Below are 24,526 nucleotides of genomic sequence, written 5' to 3'. Positions count from 1 at the left end.
CCCTGCTTCTTCCCACCCCCACTCTGCCCCCGCCCCGCCTCTTCCCACACAGTTCCGCCCCATCCCCTGAGCATGCTGTGCCCTTGCTCCTCTCCCCTCCCCCCCCAGTGCCTCCTGACACCGCAAAACATTTGATTTGCTGTAGTTGGTAGGTGTTGAGAGGGAGGGGGAGGCGCTGATCAGTGGAGCCCTCCGGCAGTCAAGAGACACTGGGGAGAGGGGAGGTTCTAGCAGGGGGGCTCCTCCTCGCCCACCCACCCACCTGCCACTCACCTCCCTGTTCACTTCCTCACCCCGCTTGCCTGTCCGCCTCCCGCCTCCCCTCCCCACCCGCCTCCTCACAATTTTATCTAAGAGCAAGGCCCCCCAAAGCGTGGGTCCGGGGAGGTCACCCCGATTCACCATCCCAAGGGACAGCTCTAGTTACAAGAAAGTTCTCAAATATGTTTTTCAGGATTGGCCAAAAACTATTTCAGATTATCAGGGGATTATTTTCATGTGAGACTTGAATTGTCATCATGGGGTGATCAAGATCTACTTTGGGACTCATAGGTGGAATTTCCAGAGGCTATGCGGACAGAAATGCTGGCCATTGCCCACAAAAGGCACCTTGGGATGGTACATATGAGGCAGAGGTGTTGCACAGCGGTATAGTGATCAGGAATTGATAGTCACATTGAAGAGTTGTTCAGAAATTGTGAACCACATTTACTTAGCCCTAGTCTACACTTACCCGGTCGATCGCTCGCCGCCGAACTAACTTCTGGGTTCGACTTATCGCATCTTGTCTGGACGCGATAAGTCGAACCCGGAAGTGCTCGCCGTCGACTGCGGTACTCCAGCTCGGTGAGAGGAGTACCGCGGAGTCGACGGGGGAGCCTGCCTGCCGAGTGTGGACCAAGGTAAGTTCGAACTAAGGTACTTCGAACTTCAGCTACGTTATTCACGTAGCTGAAGTTGCGTACCTTAGTTCGAATTAGGGGGTTAGTGTAGACCTGGCCTTAGTGGTAAATCCTATAAGCAAGCCAGTGTACCACTGATTCCTACCCTGCTGCCACCTGGGCTGTGACAGTCCACAGCTAGCCTTATGTGGAGAAATAATTCCCACCCCACAGTATCAGTGGTTTCTATTAGTAGCTTAGAATCTTTTTCCAAATGGTCAGAGGTAGCAGCTAGCAGCCTAGTACCATCACAAGTAGTCTGTGATCAGCTGGAGGAGTGGTTCTTTAGGTGGGATTATCCCTGAATGATAATTACTGATAACAGACTGCAGTTTGTTTCTCCTTGTTTCACTCAATTCCTAGCAGATAAAGAGATCTTGTGTATCTGTAGTCCCAGGTACCACCCTCAGGCTAATGGGGGTATAGAGAGATTTAATCTCACGTTGAAGAATGAATTTTGGGCTCATCTGACCCACGGTTTTCCCTTTCTGCAAGCTCTCCACCCAGTATTACAGCATTACTGGGCTGTTTCCCAGAGATCAGTAAGTCAGTCCCCACCTTTCCTGATGCTGGGGTGAGAGCTGTACTTATCATTACTTATTAAGCCCCATTTTAAAGATCCACAGGAGGTTCACAACCACATACAGAAGCAGCAGGCATGCTACAAAGGTTACACAGATGACACACAGAGGGCTAGGGTGAAGACCCTGGTGGTGGGGCAATGGGTATGTGTACACAGACTATGCAGGGGGTCCAAGTTTGGATCACAGCTTTCAATTCTGTTGCAGGCTATGCAGTGTCTAGGAGTGGTAACACACGAATTGCATGATGGGTCCCACTGGTATATCAGTAATTTAGTGCATGTACAGGAGCCCATCACAGGGTAGGGGGTGTGGAAATCCCCACTGCACCATCTGCAGCTGAAGGGGTACTGCCTGCCCCAACACAGGCTAGGTCTACACTAGATTTATATCAGTATAACTGTGTAACGCAATCCACACCCCTGAGCAATGTAGTTATACTGAACTAACTCCCAGAGTAGACAGCACTATGTCAACAGGAGAGCTTCTCCCTTCAACATAGCTACCTCCTCTCAGGGAGGTGAATTAATTATACCAACAGGAGAAGCTCTCCCATCACTGTAGTAGCATCTTCACTAAAACGCTACAGTGAGGCAGCTGCACTGGTGTAGCTATGCTACTGCAATGCTGTATGTGAAGACAAACCCAGAGGCTCCAATTTCACTTCCAACCCTGCATCTGCCAGCTGTTGGTGTCCCAAGAGTGATGCATAGACCTTTACGCTCCTGTGGGCCCCCGTGTTGGCTGAATGTCTTTGTGGTGTAACATCCAAATGAATTACTGGCATTTTGAAGGTTTAAACTGTATAATTTGTTACTGTATGGTTGTACAAAAAAAACCTGTTTGGAGGTGGAAAATGTGGTATTTGCGAATGGCTGTTTATTGGGCATGGCTCCTTTAAGATACCAGGAAGCAGAGCCAGGAAAAGGAACAGGAAAGGCTCCAGGGAGCATCACGAGGAAGAGAAACCTTGAGGGGGTGCCAGGAGGAGCCCTGGAATAAAGTTTGTTCTTGTTTGCATTTAAACCTGAGTGGCCTTCAAGTCACTGGGATACCACACCTTCCTTTGCTGATTGGTGGCTATTTGAGAAGGAGGTGGAGAGGAATTGGGAAGAGGACACACCAAAAACTGCTGATCACAGCCCACTTTGGAGAGTAAGAGGAGAAGAAAGCACTACAACGTCTGGTTCCCCATCCTGTCCTGCATCCTGCTGTGGAAAGTGAGTGTCTATTAGTTGCAACTTCAGCAGCAAACTTAGGACTGGGAGATTAGGGCTAAAGGATGGGGGAAAGCTCTTTTGGGCTGTATGCATGAGAAAGCAGCCTGCCTCATCTCTTGTTCCCTAGAGTCCCTGGTCACGCTCTCTGAATGTATGTGAATTTGTCCTATAATCTTTACCCAACAATTTTTAATATTTGTGAAAATTCTAGGCTATATTCACTCAAATATTTTAAAAAAATATATTACTTTTTTCCTCTTCGTATGATCCTCCAGAGCTGCTGCTGTAGCGAGATTCTAGCCTGTGGTGTTGGCGGTTCAAATTACTATTCAACCCACTGTAGATATCTAGATGCACATAGCTGAACAAATGAATACATGAGTGTTAGTAACAGGTGTGTTTTGTGGTAAAATGTTATAGCAATTCAGTGCTTTACACGAGGGTTTCTTTTCAATGTAACTATGTATTATGCAAAATAATTTATATTACAAAGACAATTATAAAGTTTTGTGATATGGTATCTAAATTAACCAATCACCCTCTATTAAATCAGTCAGGAGCACTTTCCAATGTATCACTTCCACTTCAGGTATCTCAATGAGACAATCTATTTCTTTAAAACACCTGCATTAATATCTAGCTGAATACAATGTTTATGTACATATTATATAACACATTCACAGTACATAATATTTTGTAGTAAAACATGATAGAGAGGTAAATATTCACTGAAACTGAGGTTAATAGTTATCTCAAAAAGAAACAGAATAATTATTAAGAGCTTGTGTGTTAGGCATTTTACAAACATAAGAGTGATTCTTACCCCAAAGGAGCTTACACTCAAGTTGATCTTATCATTCACCAAAACATAAAGTCAATATATGAATTGACACAGATATTCACAGATACTCAACCCCCACTCTGGCCCCTTTTTGCTGTAGAAAATGGTCAGAGCAGCATAAATGAGCCTTAAAAACCTCTTTTTCAAACAGTACAGGATTCCCCTAGCACAAGGACCGTGGAAGATAGCTACATGGCTGCTTCCTAAAGACCCTCCCACCCCACTTGCAAGCCTGGGTGTAAAAGGTGTGTATTATGAATGTGGTTGAAGCATGCACACATGCAGAGAGTCTGGACAATGATGCAGCTCTGAAGTCAGCCCAGAGAGATTGCTGGAACTCAGACAGGCCTCCAGCACTGTCTATCTTAGCTGGAGTGCTCTCCAGCCCCAAGAATAGCTGAAGCCTGGGAAGATGCAAAGCTGGCTAAAAGCCACTTGAGCTGCCCATCCTCCTGGGCTGCAAGTTCTGTGTTACATCTCTTAGAAGCAAAGTTCAGAATCTTGCACAGAATGCCTTCAACAAAAATATCTGGAGAGCTCTCCTTTAGCAGAGCCACACAGAGGATTCTGGGGATCCAGGGCAAAATCTGAAACTGAGGCCCCCTACCAAGGATACAAAAACAAACACTGAGGGGAGGGCTGGGGGACAGTTGGAGAATGAGCCTGTCCCACATTCACCCCGTAAAAGCAGCTCCTGTCTCACAGGGCTTGACCCAGCTCCCTGCTCTGGTTGTTACGATCTGATGGGATCACAGCACCACTCAGGTGCGGCCCTCTTGCCCCTCCTGTCATGACTGGGGACAAGGGGTTGGTGGGCAAAACTTCAATAGCATTGTGACCTGGAGTGTGGTGTCGCAACACCACTCTATTTGGGGACCCTCTCAAACAGGGGGCTCGAGGCAAACTGCCCTCCAGACAAGTCCTGTCCATTAGACCTAACATTTTGTTTTGTTTTGTTATAACATGGAACTTGTCTGCTTCGGAAAGTTTACCAGCATAAGGATAAGAATGTAGTAATACCAGTATAAAACTCTGCATGGACACTCTTATTCCAGAGTAAGAATGCCCTTTTCCGCTTTAGCTGATACCGTTTTCAAAGTGACAAAAACTAAATCAGAAAAAGGCACTTTTATAGTGGAATAACAGTGTCAACATGGGGAGTTATACTGGAGAAATTCTTTACATATAAGTTCTGCTGGTAAATTTCCCCATGTAGGAAAACCTTTAAGAACAAACAAAAAGCCCCACAAATCCTATGGGGCTGATACTATAGCAGGTCTGTTTTTATAGCTCAGATAGATTGAAATAGGAGGGCCACACAGGGAGGATCCACAAATCTGGAAGAGTAAATTAGAGATCAAGAAATAGATGTATTGTTGGTTCCTAATAAATCAATCAGGAAACAGAGATTTGAATATGTAATCTGATTGGCTGCAACAATAATATAGTGTAAACTAAGAAATCGATCAGACTGTAGTTATTTGCATTGGTTATAAGTAGTCAAGAACTCAGTACTGTTGCTCTTTGAGGAGATACTTACTTCTCTTCAATACTATCTTTTGTATGCTTATTGTCAAGATTGCCATCTGTAGGAGCAACCATTGTATTGCTACTGGAAGTGGTACCTGTAAATTAAGGACAAAGAGAAAAATAACTTAGGATAGGTAAAAATATTGAAAAGTTTACGCAATGTATGAATTTATCTGAAAATCCTGGATCTATATTTTCTTTGTACTAAAGTAGTACTGTACAAGAGCCATAGGGATACATTTATATCGCAAAAAGACACCCACGGTTGGCCTGGGTCGGCTGACTCGGGCCTGGAGGGGTTGGTGGCTGGCTGTGGGGCTATAACATAACAGTGTAGATGTTTGTGCTATGGCTGGAGCCCAGGCTCTGGGACTCCTTGGGTGTCTCAGGGCTCCAGTCCAACCCTGAACATCTACACTATAATTTTATAGCCCCATAAGCCCAAGTCAGCTGACTTGGGCCCACCTTGCGTGTTATATTGCGGTGTAGATACTACCTAAGTGTTCATCACACTTTGTCACAATACGTGCAAATATAAATTAAGGACTATCAATTTAAAAAACAATGGTTACAATTTAGATTTAAAAATATGGGCTGCTATAAACAAACATTTTCACTATGACAGAGATCCTGAAAGTTTTTGATAGTAAGGTCACTAATGCTTATGAAATAGTATTTACTAATATGTTTAGTTTGTTTGTGTATATAAAGGATTTGTGTTCAAGTCTTTATGATGTGCATTTAGTAGAAAGTTAATCTTTTGTAAAAGGTTTTAGATATGTATTTCTTCCTTTCCTATATGCTGCACTCCACACATCTCTAAGGGTATGTCTACACTTACGGCAGTGTTTAGAGTACAGTCACTGCACACCTGGTCAGCATGGATATAAAGAGCAGTGTAGATGGTGAGGCATAGCTTAGATGAGTAGAAAGACCTAGATGCCTGAAACCTAGGGTATATACACCACACAGCTCTCTACACTCCTCCATGACTACACTACTATTTTTAACTGTGTAGTGTCCACTGCCTCCCTGCTGCCAGAGCCTTTCACTGTAGCAGGAAAAGACTCAGGCAGCTCCCCCCTGCCAGAGTCTTTCCTCGCCACAGCAAAATGTTCTAGCAGGATGGAGGCAGCGAGAGGTAAAGCTCAAGCAGCAGGGAGCTGCCAGAGCCTTTACCTGCTGTTTCCTCATCAGAGCCTTTTCTCGCTTCAATGAAACGCTCTGGCAGTGAGAAGCTGCTCCCCACTGCTGCCCCCTTCCAGAGTCTTTCACTGCAGCGTGTAGCTCCATACACTAGTGAATGTGGACACAGCCCGCCTTTCAGTGCAGCGTGTAGCTACATGTAGCCTCCACAAATGCAGAAATGGTCTAAAATGTAGGTTTTAGGGGGTCTGACATATGTTAATTCACAATGTAAACAAACCAGAAATTAGAGTGCAAAAATACTATCTTTGTACTGTAGCTAGTATTAGCTATTTCTTTTTAAGGCCAACTTGCAATCAATATATAAAATAGTGGGCGGTAACAGAAAGTGTTAGACAATTTTAATATAAGTGCTTCTGCCACTCCACCTATAATGAAGTTTATCAGCACTTCGAATTTTTGTAGTGTGTTTCTTCCCCCTGCACGTCACATTTTTACAGTTTACTGCACAAATGCTTATAATTTATTATTGTTTAATGCTAACGTAAGTGGGATGCTTTATAGATGGACATGAAGACAAGGATAGATCCTGTGCTGCAACTCTAAGAAGCACAGCACAGAACTTGCAGCCCAAAGGGAGGGAAGCAAAGGTGGCTGGCCTGGGCAGTTCAGAGCCTGCACAGGCCCCAGGCATAATTTGGGGGGGGGGGGAGCAGGAGGAGGGGCTGCTTGTGTTATAACAGACTTCCCAGGCTGCCAATTAGCCACAGTGCTGCCTAGAAACTCTGCAGCACCGCATGATACAGCAATGCTGACATGCCCTAAGCCTACACCATGCAAAAGAGCTGGTGAGGGCGTTTTCAGAAAGCAGCCTTATGGCTGTCTTTCACAGTTCCAGAGCTAGGAGAATCTGCCACAGATCAATGGGTACGGTTGCCAACTTTCTGACTGCAGAAAACCGAACATCCTTGCCCCGCCCCTTCTCCGAGGCCCCACCCCTACTCATTCCATCCCCCCCCCTCCCTCCATTGCTCGCTCTCCCCCAACTTCACTTACTTGTTCATTTTCACTGGGTTGGGGCAGGAGGTTGGGGTGTGGCAGGGAGTGAGGGCTCCAGCTGGGGGTACAGGTACTAGGGTGGGGTTGGGGGTACAGAAGGGGGTTCCAGGCCGGAGCCAAGGGGTTTGGAGTGCAGGAGGGTGTGCGGGCTCTGGGAGGGAGTTTGGGTGCGGGAGGGGGCTCAGGGTTGGGGTACGGTTGTGGGAGTGGGGGAGGGGTATGGGCTCTGGGCAGCGCTTACCTCAGGCATGTCCCTCTGGCTCCTAAGTGCAGGGATGGCCAGGGGGCTCTGCACACTGCTCCCGTCTGCAGGCACCACCCCCACATCTCCCACTGGCTGCAGTTCCCTGCCAATGAGAGCTGTGGAGATGGTGCTTGGGGCAGCACCTGCGCTGCAGACAGGGGCAGCACGTGGAGCCTCCCTGGCTGCCGCTGCGCCTAGGATCCGGAGGGACATGCCAGCCACTTCTGGGAGCCACATGGAGCCGGACACTGTGACCAACCGGACTTTTAGAGGCCTGGTCAGCTGTGCTGACTGGAGCCACCAGGATCCCTTTTTGACCGGGCGTTCCAGTTGAAAACTGGACGCCAGGCAATCCATGGGCTCAGTCCTACAAGGTTCTTAACTTAGAGTACATGAAGTCATTGAGACTATTTATTTGTTTAAAAATAAGATGCTTAGGTGTTCTGCTGGATCAGAGCCTGAGGGCTCAGCAAGCTGCAGGACTGAGGCACATTGCAAATAAAGTGTCCTTTTAAGTCTTCAGGTTTGTTTGTTTTTTTAATTTGTAGAAACCAAGCCCTTTGTTTACACACAGAACTTGCACCAGTTTAATGAACATTATTTTTAATTATTTCTTTAAAATCGACACAATTTCCTATCTTGACACTCTTAAATGAGTTTACACAGGCATATATAGATTTTGCTTATGTCAGTAAGTACCAATTTACACTACATCAGTATAAACCTGTTTAAATAGATTTAAGAATTCCCAACAGTTTAACTAACTCGATTTAAAAAACTCACTTTAGTTAAACCAGTGCAAGTTTTGAGTGCAGACAAGGCTAAACATACACATAGGTTCACGCAAAGAGAATCTGTGTGAAAATCAGTAATCACTTAAGATCAGTCTTGTATTTTTTAATATTAGCGAGATCTCTGTATGTACAAGGAATGGCAAATCTGACATTTAATGGTATCAATAAGTCAAAAATTAAAAAAAAAACAAAGCTTTTTTATTTGTTTATATTAAATCTATTGTGCCTGTACTGCATTTAAATTTTCCAAATAACTCATAACAATAGAAAATAACAACTAAAACACAGTAATAGCCTAGTCAAACGAATTCTCACCTGAAGTGACAGAAGGAATTTTGTAACTGGAAGTGATGCGGTAATATGGTGGATTATCCATATGAGTGACTCCAGAGCTGACTGGATCTGTAAGCTGTAGTTCACTCACCAGTTCTTCCAATAGTTGCATTGTTTTATCTCTACCCAAGTAAACAATAACCTTCTTCACCTGTCATTAAAAACAGAAATATTTGAGAGATTGAATTTATGTTTTTTAAAGATGAGGAAAAAACAGGAGGTGAACTGTACACCACAATCCTTTGCCTTTAGCTACATACTATTTACTGGTTTCAGAGTAGCAGCCGTGTTAGTCTGTATCCACAAAAAGAACAGGAGTACTTGTGGCACCTTAGAGACTAACAAATTTATTAGAGCATAAGCTTTCGTGGACTACAGCCCACTTCTTCGGATGCATATGCATCCGAAGAATGATATGCATATGCATATGCATCCGAAGAAGTGGGCTGTAGTCCATGAAAGCTTATGCTCTAATAAATTTGTTAGTCTCTAAGGTGCCACAAGTACTCCTATACTATTTACTGCATATGAAGATTTATGTAATCTAGTCTAGTTCTAAGAGAAATCATAATGACATAAGTATCTAGGCTGTTCTCAGTGATGGCAGATGACAGAACAAGAAGAAATGGTCTCAAGTTGCAGTGGGGTAGGTTTAGGTTGGATATTAAGAAACACTATTTCACTAGAAAGGTGGTGAAGCACTGGAATGGGTTACCTAGGGAAGTGGTGGAATCTCCATCCTTAGAGATTTTTAAGGCCTAGCTTGACAAAGCCCTGGCTGGGATAATTTAAGTTGGTGTTGGTCCTGCTTTGAGCAGGGGATTGGACTAGATGACCTCCTGAGGTCTCTTCCAACCCTAATATTCTATGATTCTATGATCTGTCACATCAGAAATATAAACAAAGATAGCATTCCTTACTGAGATATCATGAAGATAAAAAAATTCCTTACCAGTGTTATAAAAAAAACAACACATTAGATTATTAATATTTAAATGCAAATATTTAAATTTTTACAGACTTTAATATTCATCATTGATTGTAATTATTTACTTTTTGCATTTAATTTAAATTGGACAATGAAAATGCAAGCTTATAAAGTTTCACTTTTGTTTTTATCCAGTTTCACTTTCTGATTCTCCTATATTACTACAGCCACATGTTTGTTGTGTATGCTGCAGAGACGTATTTAAATCCAAACAAAAATAATCATTTAATTGAAATACCTTTTAAAAAAAACAATGAAACACATTTCAATTAAGTTTTGTAAAATCACGTTTTAATAAACCTATACTTTTGCCCTATACAACGTCCTTTTAATGATGATACAGTGTGAACTTTATTTTACTTATATTATTTGTACCACTTTTCTTGTTCAAGTGCTAATATTGCAACACAGCATATGTTTAAATCTCAAGATATTTGAGTCCTTCGTATGTTTTAACAGGATCTTAAACAACTAATTAAAAGAAATATTTTATTATTAATTGCATGTTAAGTTAATGTGGGATCTATATGAGGTCTTATTTCAGTAAATTATTGTAAGTTATATTCTTTAAGAAATAAATAAAGAAAAAAAGTACTTCGAACTCAATGCTGAGAAACAGAAGACTGTCAATAGTTATTCTAGTTAGGGATAAAATGATCGCTCATTCTTTTACTCTTTTCAGCAACCTCTGATAACATTAGAGAAGCCAGGTGTCTGGTTTTTGATCAGAACACTGGATTGAAAAGGGACCCTGGTGACCAGGCTGTTAAAAGTCCGGTTAGTGTGGGGCTGGCAGGCTTCCTACCCGGCTCCATGCAGGTCCCGGGAAGCAGCCAGCATGTCCCTCCGGCTTCTAAGCATAGGGACAGCCACGGGGGCTCCAGACACTGCCCCCACCCCGAGCACGAGCTCCGCAGCTCCCATTGGCTGGGAACCATGGCCAATGGGAGCTGCGGGGGAGGCACCTATGGACAGGGGCAGTGCACAGAGCCCTCTGCCCCCCGACCCCCGCTTAGGAGCGGGAAGGACATGCCGTCCACTTCCCGGGAGCCGCCGGAGCCCGGAGCCTGCATCCCTCACACCCTCTCGCAACCCAACTCCCTGCCCCAGCCCTCAGCCCCCTCCCAAATCCAAATTCTCTCCTGGAGCCCACACCCTGCATCCCCTCCCACACCCTAATCCCCAGTCCCAGCCCTGAGCCCCCTCAAACAGCCAAACTCCCTCCCGGAGCCCACATCCCATACCATCTCCTGCACCCCAACACCCTGCCCCAGCCCAGAGCCCCCTCCTACATCCCAAATCCCTCATCCCCAGCCCCACTCCAGAGTCCACACCCCCAGCTGGAGCCCTCCCTGCACTCCGAACCTCTCGGCCGCAGCCCAGAGCCCCTTTCTCCACCGCAAACCCCTCATCCCTAGCCCCACCCCAGAGTCCGCACCCCCAGCCAGAGCCCTCACCCCCTCCCACACCCCAAACCCTTGCCCCAGCCCAGAGCCCTCTCCCACACCCTGAACACCTCATTTCTGGACCCACCCCAGAGCCTGCACCCCAGCTGGAGCCCTCACCCCTTCCTGCACCCAACCTCCTTCCCCAGCCCGATGAAAATGATCGAGTAAGGGTAGGGGAGAGTGAACGACGGAAGGAGGGGGGATGGAGTGAGTTGGGGGCAGGGCCTCAGAGAAGGGGCGAGGCAGGGGTGTTCAGTTTTCTGCAATTAGAAAGTTGGCAACCCTAGATAACAATGATCTTGAATTTATCTTGAGGCATCTAGAGATCCTGGAAACTGGATGGAGTCATTCCTCAGTATCTCCATTTTGATTTTTCTGTGTGAACTCAGAGGTTAGTGGCAAACAATTGCTCTGCGGATTCTCTAATGCAGAGTACCATGGGGGGTTATTTTGCCATCGCTTTGGTTCAACATGTATATAAAATTATACTGGGTTGTGATGTGAGGTGTTTGAGCTGGAATTCCCTCATTAAAAGTTGGAAGGAATTATTGGCACCATATTCCTTGTTATTGATTACTCCACAAAATACCGAACAGTGCTGCTCTTCTCTCAAAATCCATTGGTAAAACTGGCCTGCTCACCCTGTAACCCCTTGTCTCCACCCACAAATAATTCCTATGCCCTTCCACCCTTGGAAGGTTTCCACAATTCTACAGGTCTGCAGGCAGCCCTTGCAGTATTCCATCATTCATTTATTAATTTATCAGTCATGAGAAATACTTCTTATCTTTTTAATCCCTAGTCAAAATAGAGTTTTCTTTTAAAGATACAGAACTATATGGTGGTGCAAGAACATAGAATACGGTAACAATATATGAGAAGAAAGAGGGAGTGAAACATAGTATTAAAAATCATCATGCATTTCTGAATAGAGGAATTCATTTATAAAAATACAACCATACCAGAAAGGGGAAGTCTTCTCATTGGGAGAATATTTGCATTTTGGAAGATAATTTGAAATAGAAAATACATGTCAATGCCAGAGACTGCAAAATAGGAGAAATTGAATTTGAACTGGTCACAGCATTGAGTTGTCACATTGTGACACAATGGGATGACATCGGCCTCATGCTGTATTAGAATGTGATAGCATGACCCTTTATGTTACTATTCATCTATTTAGTGGTCTTTAATGAAGAGTTGCTAAACACATAAAATAACATTTTAAAGAAATAAGAACGTGAGGGAAGACTGTAGCATCAAGCACTTACATAAGGCAAGAGGCTGGGTTCACTATTCACTCCACAAATGCTGATCAAGAAGTGCAAAATTATTTTCATATTCTTTGGCCAGCTGTCTGCTAGAGTAGTCCAGACATTCTCTATCTCTGACCATGCCACTTCATCACCATACTAGAAAACAAAATTAAGATAGCCCTTTTGTAAAGTTCAATAATATAAATAACTTCAAGCAAGGATTTTCTACTGAATAAGTTTAATAGGCTTGAGAAAAAGGAAACAAACTCTTATGATCAGCTACTATGTTTTATCTATTTCTATACACTGAAGCTTCTATGAATGCTCATCCTCTTTAATATATTCCTCAAATACAAGTAATTCTCTCAGGGTCACTACAGTGAGCAAAGAATAACAATGTACAGTAAAAGCTGTGTTATCCGGCACTTTATCAACCAGAAAGCTATATTATCCAGCATTTCTATTCTCTCCCAATACAAATCTTCAATCTAGTAACCGAGACTGGTATGTTGCCCAATTGGTTATGCAATTGCACATTCTACACTCTACTTGTATGCAGAAGAGGCAGAAAACAACTAAGCAAGCGGATACCAGGGATTTATTCAAAAAAGCAGCTCCCAGGTGAGTCACAGGGTCATTACAGATCCAGCCCAATCTCCTACACCTTCTACATCTACAGTTATAATTGACGTTGATAATGATGACCCTGAGGCACTGCAAGAGCCGGAAGTACCTTCTGAATCAAAGAAAGATTAAATTATGTTCAGTATAGTTTTACTGTTAAATGTATTTTTAGTGATCTGGGTGTACGCCATGCACTGCCCATAGTGATATGTAGTGTCATATGATTACAGGTAAAAGTTTTCTATACAGTAGGTTTACACCTAAGTGCTTCAAGAAAGCAACCACTCTGCAATACAGTACTACTGGATTGGTGAGTACCTGTATACTATTTTATACTTTTTTCATTTTATTGTATTCTAATTCTTTGAAAATTGGTATTTAGTTGGTAAATATAACTTAGTTAACTGGAATTTTTGACTAACCGGCACCCCTCATTCCCCCAACATGCTGGATAACAAAGCTTTTACTGTAGTTTGCAATGCATACTTGTCAGCTATCCAGATTTAGCTGCCACTGCTGAGGTTTTACTAATGCATCCTAGCTACTGACAGTCCTACACAATGTCCCAGAAACCACTTACTACCTGAATTTTTTAATTTAAAAAGCCAGCCTTTCACCTCTAAGAGCCACTGGGCAGAGGAGCAAAGGTACCCTTTCCCTCCCTTTCTCTCTGCTGTGATACAGAAAATAAATGAGACAAGGAAAGTGGACAGCTTTCCGTCAGCTACCAGCAACAGGATTAGCCCACACCACCACCATCTCTCTCGTATCCCACCCTTCCACATCACTCTCAGAACTTCGGTTTCTAAGGGGACAAAAGGAGGGAGGGAAAAAGATGTAGTTTACTAAATGGAGAGAGAACATAAAGAAAACCTATTGTTTACTTGGAGGCAGGAAGAAACAGAATGACAAACAAATTATCCAGGAAGAATAAAGAAACAGAAGACACACACAATCTGAGCAATCCCTTTGAGGTTCTCTCACCACTAGTTTTTAGGTAGGTTTGTTGGGTTGTTGTTTTTTTAAGTTACACAAGGGAGTTATCTATCTAGATATCTAAATTATGGGACAGCAATTTTAAGCCTGTAATCATTAAGACATTCTTATTAAAAATAAGCTGTTATTATTTTATAGGCTCAATAGCATGCCATGTGCTTCTCCTAAAATTACCCAGAATGTTCATTAAACTATTTGGTAGCTCCCAGATCCACAAGTAATTTGGAGAACTGGCTTTTGAAAATTTTTGCATAAGCTGACAAACCATACTAATGAAGAATTGCATACTGCCTAAAACAGCTTACTAATAAAAGCTCACTAATTGGTATCAGTAGCTCTATACTGCACCTCTTCTCTTTCTGGATTTAACAGTTCTCTGAATCAAACAACAAGAAATATCAAAAGACTGGTTTTACCTTTGCTGTCATATACATCAGATTGTTTAAAACCATAGCAGTAGCCTGTGGTGATCCCCAGCCTTCTCCTCGTAGCCAGCGCCTGCTGTTTACCATAATTTCTCTGTCTTTTAAAGAATCCTCTTCATCTTCATCTTGATGCCGTATTGTTGGCAAAGGTTTCAAATCTACCAACTCAATATTATTCATCCATGGTAGCAAATAGTGCAGCATCACCTGTCTCCCAGCAGGGCGTGCTGTTTGAATTCTCTGGCTTACCTCTGTTATTCAAAAATAAATACATACATAAAATACAAATCCATAAATATTACTAGAAAAGTTTCTGTGGTAGTATATTTATAGTTTTAGTATTTCATACAAGAATAAATTAATACTATTATTAGGGCTATCAATTAATCACAGTTAACTCTTGCAATTAACTCAAAAAATTAATTGCGATAAAAAAATGAATCATGATTCATCACATTTTTAATCACACTGTTAAACAATAGAATTCCAATTGAAATTTATTTAATATATTTGGATGTTTTCTACATTTTCAAATATATTGATTTCAATTACAACACAGAATACAAAGTGTACAGTGCTCACTTCGTATTATTTTTTATTACAAATATTTGCACTGTAAAAAATTATATAAAAAAGAAATATTTTTCAATTCACCTCATACAAGTACTGTATGCAATCTCTTTATGGTGAAACTGCAACTTACAAATGTAGATTTTTATTTGTTACATAACTGCACTCAAAAAACCAAAACAATGTAAAACTTTAGAGCCTACAAGTCCACTCAGTCCTACTTCCTTTGTCCAACCAATCGCTAAGACAAACAAGTTTGTTTACATTTACGGGACTGTAGCGGGGTGTTGACCCGCTCCAGCCATGATAGGGTTGGAACTAGCCCTGGGAGAGGGCTGGCAGGCTGTGAAAGAAAGACCTGAACTGATTGGGGAAGCAGCCGCAGCTGGGCCATGCCACAATCAGGACCCAGCTGGCCCTATAAAGGCTGGGAGCCAGGACTCAGTCTCTCTCTGCATTCAGAGAGGGAAGGGCCTGGCTGCAGGAAGCTAGAAACTGGGTACATGAGTGGAGCAGGGCTGGGGAAAGGCAGAGGAGCTGGGGAGCTCCAGCCTGGAAAGCTCCAGGCTGCAGCCTAGCAGAAGGGCAGCCCAGGGGTAGGCCAAGACAGCAGGTCCAAACCCAACCTTGCCTATGATGAGTGGCTTATACTGCAGTTTGCCCCAGGGAGCGGGGGCTAATTGATGACTGGCAGTAGCTTACGACTGAGGCAAGGTGGGGACAGTGGGTGGGGGTTCCCCGGGGAGGGGAGACCCTAAGGCTGAAGGGTTACGGCTAGGGGGCAGCACCCCAGATACAAGGGCACCGGGGTCCAGGGAGGGATGCGGGGGCCAGAGGACAGGTGGATCCCTGGCCTGCAGAGTGCTCCGGAGCCGGAACAAGCTAATTCCCGGAGACGACTAGCAGGAGGCACCGCAGAGGTGAGTCCGCACTGTTACTGGGACATAATGCTGCCCACTTCTTATTTACGTCACCCTGAAAGTGAGAACAGGCATTTGCATGGCACTTTTATAGCCGGCATTGCAAGGTATTTCCATGCCACATATGCTAAACATATTCAAGCTTCGGCCACCATTCCAGAGGACATGCTTCAATGCTGAGAATGCTCGTTTAAAAAAAAAAAAAGTGTTAATTAAATTTGTGACTGCGCTTCTTGGGGGACAATTGTATGTTTCCTGCTCTGTTTTACCCCCATTCTGCCATATATATCTGTTATAGCAGTCTCAGATGATGACCCAGCACGTTATTCATTTTAAGAACACTGTCACTGCAGATTTGACAAAATGCAAAGAAGGTACCAATGTGGGATATCTAAAGATAGCTACAGCACTCAACCCAAGATTTAAGAATCTGAAGTGCCTTCCAAAATCTGAGAGGGATGAGGTGTGGAGCATGCTTTCAGAAGCCTTAAAAGAGCAACACTCCGATGCAGAAACTACAGAACAGAACGACCAAAAAAGAAAATCAACTTTTTGCTGGTGGCATCTGACTCACATGATGAAAACGAATGTGTGTCGGGCCGCACTTCTTTGGATCGTTATCAAGCAGAACCTGTCATTGGCACAGACGCATGTCCTCTGGAATGGTGGCTGAAGCATGAAGGGACATATGAATCTTTAGCGCATCTGGCATGTAAATATCTTGCTACGCTGGCTACAACAATGCCATGCAACACCTATTGTCACTTTCAGGTGACACTGTAAACAAGAAGCAAGGAGCATTATCTCCTGAAAATGTAAACAAACTTGTTTGTCTGAGCGATTGGCCGAACAAGAAGTAGGACTGAGTGGAGATATAGGCTCTGAAGTTTAAAAAAAAAAATTATTTTTGAATGCAGGTTTTTTTGGTACATAATTCTACATTTGTAAGTTCAACTTTCATGATAAAGAGAGTGAACTAAATTATTTGTATTAGTTGAATTGAAAAATATTTCTTTTGTTTTTAACTGTGCAAATATTTGTAATAAAAATAATAATATAAACTGAGCACCGTATACTTTGTATTTTGTGTGGTAATTGAAATCAATATATTTGAAAATGGAGAAAACATCAAAAATATTTAAATAAATGGTACCCTCATTCTTTAACAGTACGATTAATCACATGATTAATTTTTTTAATCACTTGACAGCCTTATTATTGAAGATATTTTTTATTTAATTGAGAACAAATTTGTCGTCATAATCCAAATGAAGGATGCAGATTTCAATTGAATAAGCCCTTTTGCTGAACAAAATTATATTGCAGAATTGGAATGCTGAAAGTGCAGGTAGTATCAACTGATACATTCATATTTAATATTAAGTAAAACTTAAATTGTCAAATTATAAGAAGGAAGTCTATACATGGAATCTCTCTTTATTAAAAACAGTTAACTATGTATCAGTTTAAAAAACCATTTACACAGAAAATCAAATGTATTAGGGTTAAATATTTCATATTCCCTAATCTAAGGGTACGTCTATACTTACCTCCAGGTTCGGCGGTAAGCAATCGATCTTCTGGGATCGATTTATCGCGTCTTGCCTAGACGCGATAAATCGATCCCGGCAGTGCTCGCCGTCGACACCGGTACTCCTGCTCCACGAGAGGCGTACGCAGAGTCGATGGGGGAGCCTGCCTGCCACGTGTGGACCCGCGGTAAGTACCTTGTAGTTCGAACTAAGATACTTGGACTTCAGCTACGTTATTCACATAGCTGAAGTTGAGTATCTTAGTTCGAACTGGGGGGTTAGTGTGGACCAGCCCTAACAGACAAGATAGTCAGTTATAAAGCAAAAGGATCATGTCAAGAGTTGTCTGGTTAAAAGAAACTACTTAAAGTGTCTTTAAAGTTGTATAAGGCCCCGATCCTGCAAAGACTTATGCATGTCCTTGAAGTCAAAAGGTGAAATTCTGACCCCAACAGAAGTCAATGGCAAAATTACAATTAACTTCAGCATGACCAGTATTTAATGCAGTGTGTAAAGTCAAGCAAGGCTTAAATCTTTGCAGGACACGGTTCTACTGAGTAGGTTATAACTTCATGATTTCAGCCATTAAAAGCAGAACTACCCCTTCTGTACAAAAATCTAGCAACAGAACCCTCCTCACTTCCATTACCAGCCTCAGCTGTAGCCCAAAATATATTAAGAATATAAGAAAAACAAATAAACAATGCTACACTATACAGGGCCTCAATCCTTCAAAGGAATGTGCCCATCAAACACAGAGTCTATTAAGGATCATTGCACCAGCCAGAGCAACCACGGTTGACAGCATTGCATGCAGGTAGCGAAATTTCCAGATCTGGCTCAATCCTGTGTATTCATGAATCTCTGAGGCAGCCTTGTGGGCAGTGCCAGGTTGAATCAGGTGTGCACCTCTTCATGTGTCGAGGAGACTTTGAAAGCAGTGTGCTGGCATGTTTTTGTCCATCCTGTTGACATGGCCAAAAAGCACACAATACCATTTTTTAATATAATGAACAACTGAAGGAATGCCAGATCATTGCATGACTAACATATCCAAAAAGTCAAACCACTACATGCTCGGGATTTGGCGCTGACAGGACATATGGAATGCCGGTAGCTGTTTCAAGTCTGATAGAGAGAGTCCAGTTTCTCACCCATTTAGCAATACAGGAGCACACGGTTTGACAGATCTTGAACTCTGTCTCATCACAAAGATGTTTTTGCATCCATAAGTGAGACATGGACTTCATTCAGGAGGTGACAAGAACCATCAGTTGAAAAAGAAACAGTTACTAATTGTTCCGTAGCTACTGTGCTTCAAATGTGTTGCACATATCCATTCTACTTCAGTTGTGGGCACACTCAGTGCACAGTTGTTGGAGATTTTCCCCTTAGCGGTACCTGGTCAGGGTGGCTCATGTGCCCTCTGTTGCATGATGGTGCTGCGCCACCCTTGACCCTCCTTCTCACTGCTCATGACAATTGTTAGAATGTATTCCTTGCTAGTGCAAGTTTTTCCTCTTATTTGTATATAGTTTGTACCTGTTTTAGTAGTTTGGTTTTGGTTAGTTATAGATATAATTTTTTTGTTTTTAAGTGTTTTCAAACACTTCAGTCCCTGTTCCTGGGTACTGGTACTGTTGCTGGGGCATGCCTCAGTCACCAGGGTTTAAACCCTGCCAATTTTGCAAGCCGCCAATACCACTGAATGACCCACACTCCAGCTGCCTGAAGTATCTTGGGGAAACTCATGTCAGGGTTCAGGGTTACGTTCACAGAGACTTTAAACCTAGAAACGCAGTGAGGTCAGCTTAAATTTTTGCTGATGGACGCAGAGCTGAGGTCACCATTGGCGTAACGAGGGTTCTTCGACATGTGTGTCCCTGTAGGTGCTCCACTTTAGGTGTCGGTGCGTCCCTGCACCACAGATCAGAGATTTTCAGTGGTAGTGCTTGGTCGGGGCGCGTGTGCACAGTAGTCATCTTGCGGTACCATTGGCACCTCATTTAGTGTGTGTATGACCTGACCTGTTCAGTTCCTTCTCTATTGCAGAGCTCTATTGCAGGCACGAACTCCGAACTAGAGTGGTGGAGGGTGGGTAGTGGAGCACCCACAGGGGGACACATCTCGAAGAACCCTCGTTACTGCACAAGATGAGTAACTTCCTCTTCTTCTTTGAGTAGTGTCCCTGTGGGTGCTCCACTTCAGGTGTCTGTAGAGCAGTGCCCCACTGTGGATGGTATGGGCTTTGGAGTCGTGTGTCTTGTTGCAGAAAGCCCGGTAAGGGCTTGTCTACACTGGCAATTTACAGCGCTACAACTTTCTCACTCACACTGCCAGGTGCAACAAGTAAGGGAACCAAGTCTGTCTGGACCACGTTGGAACAATTAGTATGATATGGGCCTTGTCAGTCCATATCTTGTGACTGACTCACGAGATTAGAGGTATTGGTGGGAATGCATACATGAGTAATGTGTCCCACAAGATGAGAAAGGCATCCCCTAGTGACTTGGGTGCTAGTCCCACGCTGGAGCAGAAAAGTGGGCACTTGTGGTTTGTTGCTGATGCAAACAGGTCTACAGATGAATAGCCCCATTTTTGGAATATTGATTGGAGGATACTGTAGTTTATTTCCCATTTGTGTTCCTCAGAGAAGTGTCTGCTTAGTGTGTCCACCATCATATTCTGACATCCCAGGAGGTAAGATGCCAAGATGGTTATATTGTGGTTAATGCACTAGTTCCACAATTTCAGGGCCTTGATGCAGAGTGAATGGGAGTGAGCTCCTCCTTGACGATTGATACAGAACATGCATACTACGTTGTCAGTCAGTATGCGGATTGATTTGTTCCATATGATTGGGAGGAAGTGCCTACATGCATTGTATACCGCTTGGAGCTCCAGGAGATTGATGTGGAGCTGAGTTTCCATCGGTGACCATTAGCCTTACATGGTGTACTGGTCCAAGTGAGCTCCCCAGCTTATAAGTGATGCGTCGGTCATGGTTATTAGTGACTGAGGATCCTGTTGGAAAGGAATCCCTGTGCAGATGTTTTCAGGTTTCATCGACCTTTGAGAGTACTGTTACTCTTTTGTTTAGACTGTTTGCAGGCGGTGTACTCAGGGCTCAGCCAGCCCTGTAGGCAACGCCTATGCAGTCTCATATGTCTCACCACGAACGTCATGGCTGCCATGTGACCTAATAGCTGTAGGCAGGTTTTGGAGGACGTTTTAGGGCTGCCAGTGACTGTTGAGATGAGGTTGGTTATTGTCATGAATCTGTGATGGGGAAACAGTGCCCTGGGCTGTGTGGAGTTGAGGTAGGCCCAGTGAATTCCAGTTGTTGCTGGGTTCAGTGTAGATTTCTGTATATTTATCTGCAAGCCTAGTGTCTGGAACAGCTCGATGGTTGTCTACATCATGTGTGTCGCTTATTCCCGAGTTGTGCCTTTCAGTAGACAATCGTCTAGGTATGGGAAGATCATCACTCCTCTCCTCTGTAAGTGGACCACCCCACAGCAACAGTTTTTAAAAAAACTTGAGGGGCAGTGGAAAGGCCAAAAGGTAGTATTCTGTATTGGTAATGGTTGACCCCTACCATGAATCTTAAAAATCATCTGTGTGCTGGGTGTATGGTAATATGAAAGTAAGCATCTTGGAGGTCGAAGGCTGAAAACCAGTCCCCCTTGTCCAGAGCTGGAATAATTGTGGCCAGTGTGACCATTTTGAATCTGATTCCGTGCAAATTTGTTGAGCTTCCAAAGATCTAAGATGGGCCTCCATCCACCGTTTTTCTTTTTGTTGAGAAAATAATGGGAGTAAAAACCCTTCCCTTTGTATTGAGCTGGAATTTTCTCCATAGCACCCAATGTAGGAGACGGTTCACTTCCTGTTTTAAGAGGTGCTCGTGAGAAGGGTCCCTGAAGGACTCTAGGGCCACCCTGTGCACCTTAGCCATAGACGTGTCTCCTAACAAAAGACATTGATACCAACTGTACCAAAAGGGCAGAAACACCTCTTTCCACCGCCCACAACAACAGCAATTTGACCAGAAAAGAAATAAACAATGTTCACAAAGACATAGGACTATTCAAACTCAGTCCTCCTCTTCATAACCATCTACCACCAAGCAACAATTTTGAAGTCTTGGTCGAGGATCTGAATGATCTCCCCAACAATACAGCGCTGTCAAATACTCCTACCCAACCTTGTGGCCACTGCCTGTGCCTGTTCTACCATGCCTGGGCAGCAATAACAACGGACCAAAGGGTACAGGAGATTATAAGATCGGGTAATGCCATCCCCTTCCTCTCCCTTCCCACTCCTCTACCCCTTTGCCTGTCCCTCTTTAGGTGGCCCTAGAGTCCTTCATAGAGTGAAGAACGTTGTTCGTTTTTACAGAGAAGAGTTTCTCCCGGTTGAAGGGGAGATCTTCTACTTTGAGTTGGAGCTCTTTGGGGATCCCAGACAACTGCAACCATGAAGCCCTATGCATTATAACTGCCGTGGCCATTGTTCTCGCTGCAGTGTCCGCTACATCCATCCTCCGGTAAGGAATTCTTGCAGCTTACTATGATTGTCATAGTTGTACTTGGCTAAAAGGGCCGAATAATTGGCTACCTGCAATTGGAGTGTAGCTAATGAATATACTTTTCAGCCTAAGATGTCTAATTGTTTATGTTCTTTGTCCTGTGGAGTGGACTGGAATTGGGGTTGTTAGCTGTGATGGTTAGCAGCTTCCACCACTAGAGAATTGGGTTATGGATGAGAGAACAAAAAGTCCACCCTTTTAGCTGGGAAGAAGTACTTCCTGTTTTGCTCTTTTGCTGGTAGGTGGTATGGTTGCGGAGGTCTGCCAAACATTCTCTAGCAGTTCCATTATGGCATCATTTATTGGTAGAGCAATTTTGGATGTAGTGGATGTCTGTAAAATTTGTAGTAGCTTGTACTGGTTTTCTTGCACCTCTTCTAGGGAGATGTCTTGGCTGGCAGATACTCTTTTAAAGAGTTCCTAAAATTGTTTCAGGTCATTAACTGTGCTTGGATGTGGTGGTAAGACTGCCTCGTCAGGAAAGGACAATGAGTTGTGGGCTGGGGAAATGTCTACATGGTCCAAACCTTGTTCCTCCTCATCTACCATGTTCTCTGGTGCTTCTGACGTCTCTCTGCTTGGAGAAGGTGGAGAACAAATTTCCCTCCAGGGTGGAGTTGAGGGCCTAGTGTAGTGAGCCTTATATGCCACCCAGGGGTTCCAAGGGGACCCTGCATGGGAAAGGGCATCAGTGGACACATCCAGCATTGCCTGTACTAGTGCTGCGTCTCACAAGGTTGGCGACATTTGATCTTAACAGCTTCCCATGGTGGTCTTCGCCCCATGGGTGAAGAGCGTTGGGAGGAGAAGCAGCTCCCATGTACTTCCTCTTCATCATTGGAAGTGGGCTGGGGAGCAGAAGAAGTGGACAACTGCTCAGTTATTTGGTCCAGAGATCCCTCAGTACTGCTCAAGGGTGATTGCAGCACCGAGGAGATCGCTATGTCCTTGTGCTGTAGAAACTGCTGCGTAGTCGTTTGTTTCTGTGGCGGTGATGCCGCTGGTGCAGATGCAGTTGGTGCCTTTGTTGAGACGGTCGGTGCCATTCTTGGCATGTCTGTCAGTGCTGATGACTGAGTTGGTGCCGGTGGGGGCAGCACTGATCTCAGTGCCCACTCCCACACCAGGGTGGTTGGTGCCGGGGAGGAGGAATGTCTCAACTCCATTTGGGAGTGGCGGGGCTTGGCAGAGATCTACGGAGGGACAGGGACAGAGGTGCCCGGAGCCTCAAAGGTGCTCACTTTACTTGAGCTCGGCACTTTGGATAGCGACCTCACCGGGGACCTCTTCTTTCTCTGAGTGTCCCTATTAGGGGAGATTGCGGCTCGCTTTCTAGAGGATTTGGAAGACTGAGCACTCCCATTAGCAGAGGTTTTGCTCAGAGAACCCTCTGCTGATGCTGATTTTGCTCTCGGAGGAGAAGGCTGAAGGAACTTTTTCATCAAAATCACCTTGAGGCGGAGATCTCATTCACACATTGCCCTGACTTTAAGGTTGCTGCAATGGGCACATTTTTGAGGAATATGCGTTTCCTTTAAACAATGGACACACAGTGAGTGGCCATCTGAGATGGTCATTGCCTCACAACAAGAGTCACATGATTTAAACCCGGGTGAGCTGGGCACCGTGGCCATGAAGTTTCCCAATGGGTAAAGAGTGGGAAAAACAACAATTAAAAAATATCTATTAAAAAAAAGATTGTGTGTGGGGGGGAAAACAATAAACTAGGCTTACTAAACTATAGCTAATCTAACTATTTCTATAGAGAGAAAAACAAAGAGGCAGCACTGCCACTGAGCTCCGTCTGCAACCAAGGATGGTTGAGAAGGAACTGAACTGGTCGGGTCGTGCGTGCTACATGAAGCACCAACGGCACCGCAAGATGATTACTGCGCACTTGTGCCCCGACTGAGCACTGCCACTGAAAATCTCTGATCTGTGGCACAGGGACACACAGACACCTAAAGTGAAGCACCCACAGAGACACTATTTGAAGAACAACATTTGGTTTACTAAAAAGCGACGGAGTCCTGTGGCACCTTATAGACTAACAGACATATTGGAGCATAAGCTTTCATGGGTGAATACCCACTTTGTCACCTTTTACAGATCCAGACTAACACAGCTACCCCTTTGATATTTGGTTTACTGTGACTGTTTGAACTCTGCTTGCAGCCTAGGTAGATGAACTCATCAACACTCTCTATGGTAGTCAACTTCACCTGAACTGGGGATTCTGGTGTCCAAGCTACAATGTTCTTGACATTGGTTTTCTGCCATCAGACGTCTGATCCCACCTTGTGGGTGGCATCTTGGGGACCTAGGAGTGCAAGGCTGAAATTCTCCCACTTCTCTATAAGCAAGGCAGTGTCATCAGCCTTGATTACTTGACTGGTAAACACTTCTTGACCAACCTTGATTCCGATGTATGGAGTGGAAAGTCCTAATATATAGCCAATAGCTCGACAGAACAGTGCCAGGGCAAGA

At 43.9% G+C, this 24,526-nt stretch overlaps 1 protein-coding gene across 14 annotated transcripts in view; it reads right to left on the bottom strand.

The window, feature by feature from the left end:
* The window catches only part of FRYL (FRY like transcription coactivator), a 394,573-nt gene that overhangs the window by 103,942 nt on the left and 266,105 nt on the right, over window positions 1-24,526 (bottom strand). For all 14 annotated transcript variants that reach the window (XM_034771653.1, XM_034771656.1, XM_034771654.1 and 11 more), the window contains 5 exons: window positions 14,418-14,677; window positions 12,397-12,537; window positions 8,672-8,840; window positions 5,124-5,208; window positions 2,991-3,103 (listed from right to left, as the gene is read on the bottom strand). In XM_034771653.1, the coding sequence (XP_034627544.1) occupies window positions 2,991-3,103; window positions 5,124-5,208; window positions 8,672-8,840; window positions 12,397-12,537; window positions 14,418-14,677 (768 nt within the window). The remainder of the gene's footprint in view (window positions 1-2,990; window positions 3,104-5,123; window positions 5,209-8,671; window positions 8,841-12,396; window positions 12,538-14,417; window positions 14,678-24,526) is intronic.

The sequence above is a fragment of the Trachemys scripta genome, chromosome 5 (genome assembly GCF_013100865.1).
Source record: "Trachemys scripta elegans isolate TJP31775 chromosome 5, CAS_Tse_1.0, whole genome shotgun sequence".
Lineage (NCBI taxonomy): Eukaryota > Metazoa > Chordata > Testudines > Emydidae > Trachemys > Trachemys scripta.
The sequence above is the reverse complement of the archived record's forward strand: the minus strand, read 5'-3'. Positions and strand labels throughout refer to the sequence as shown.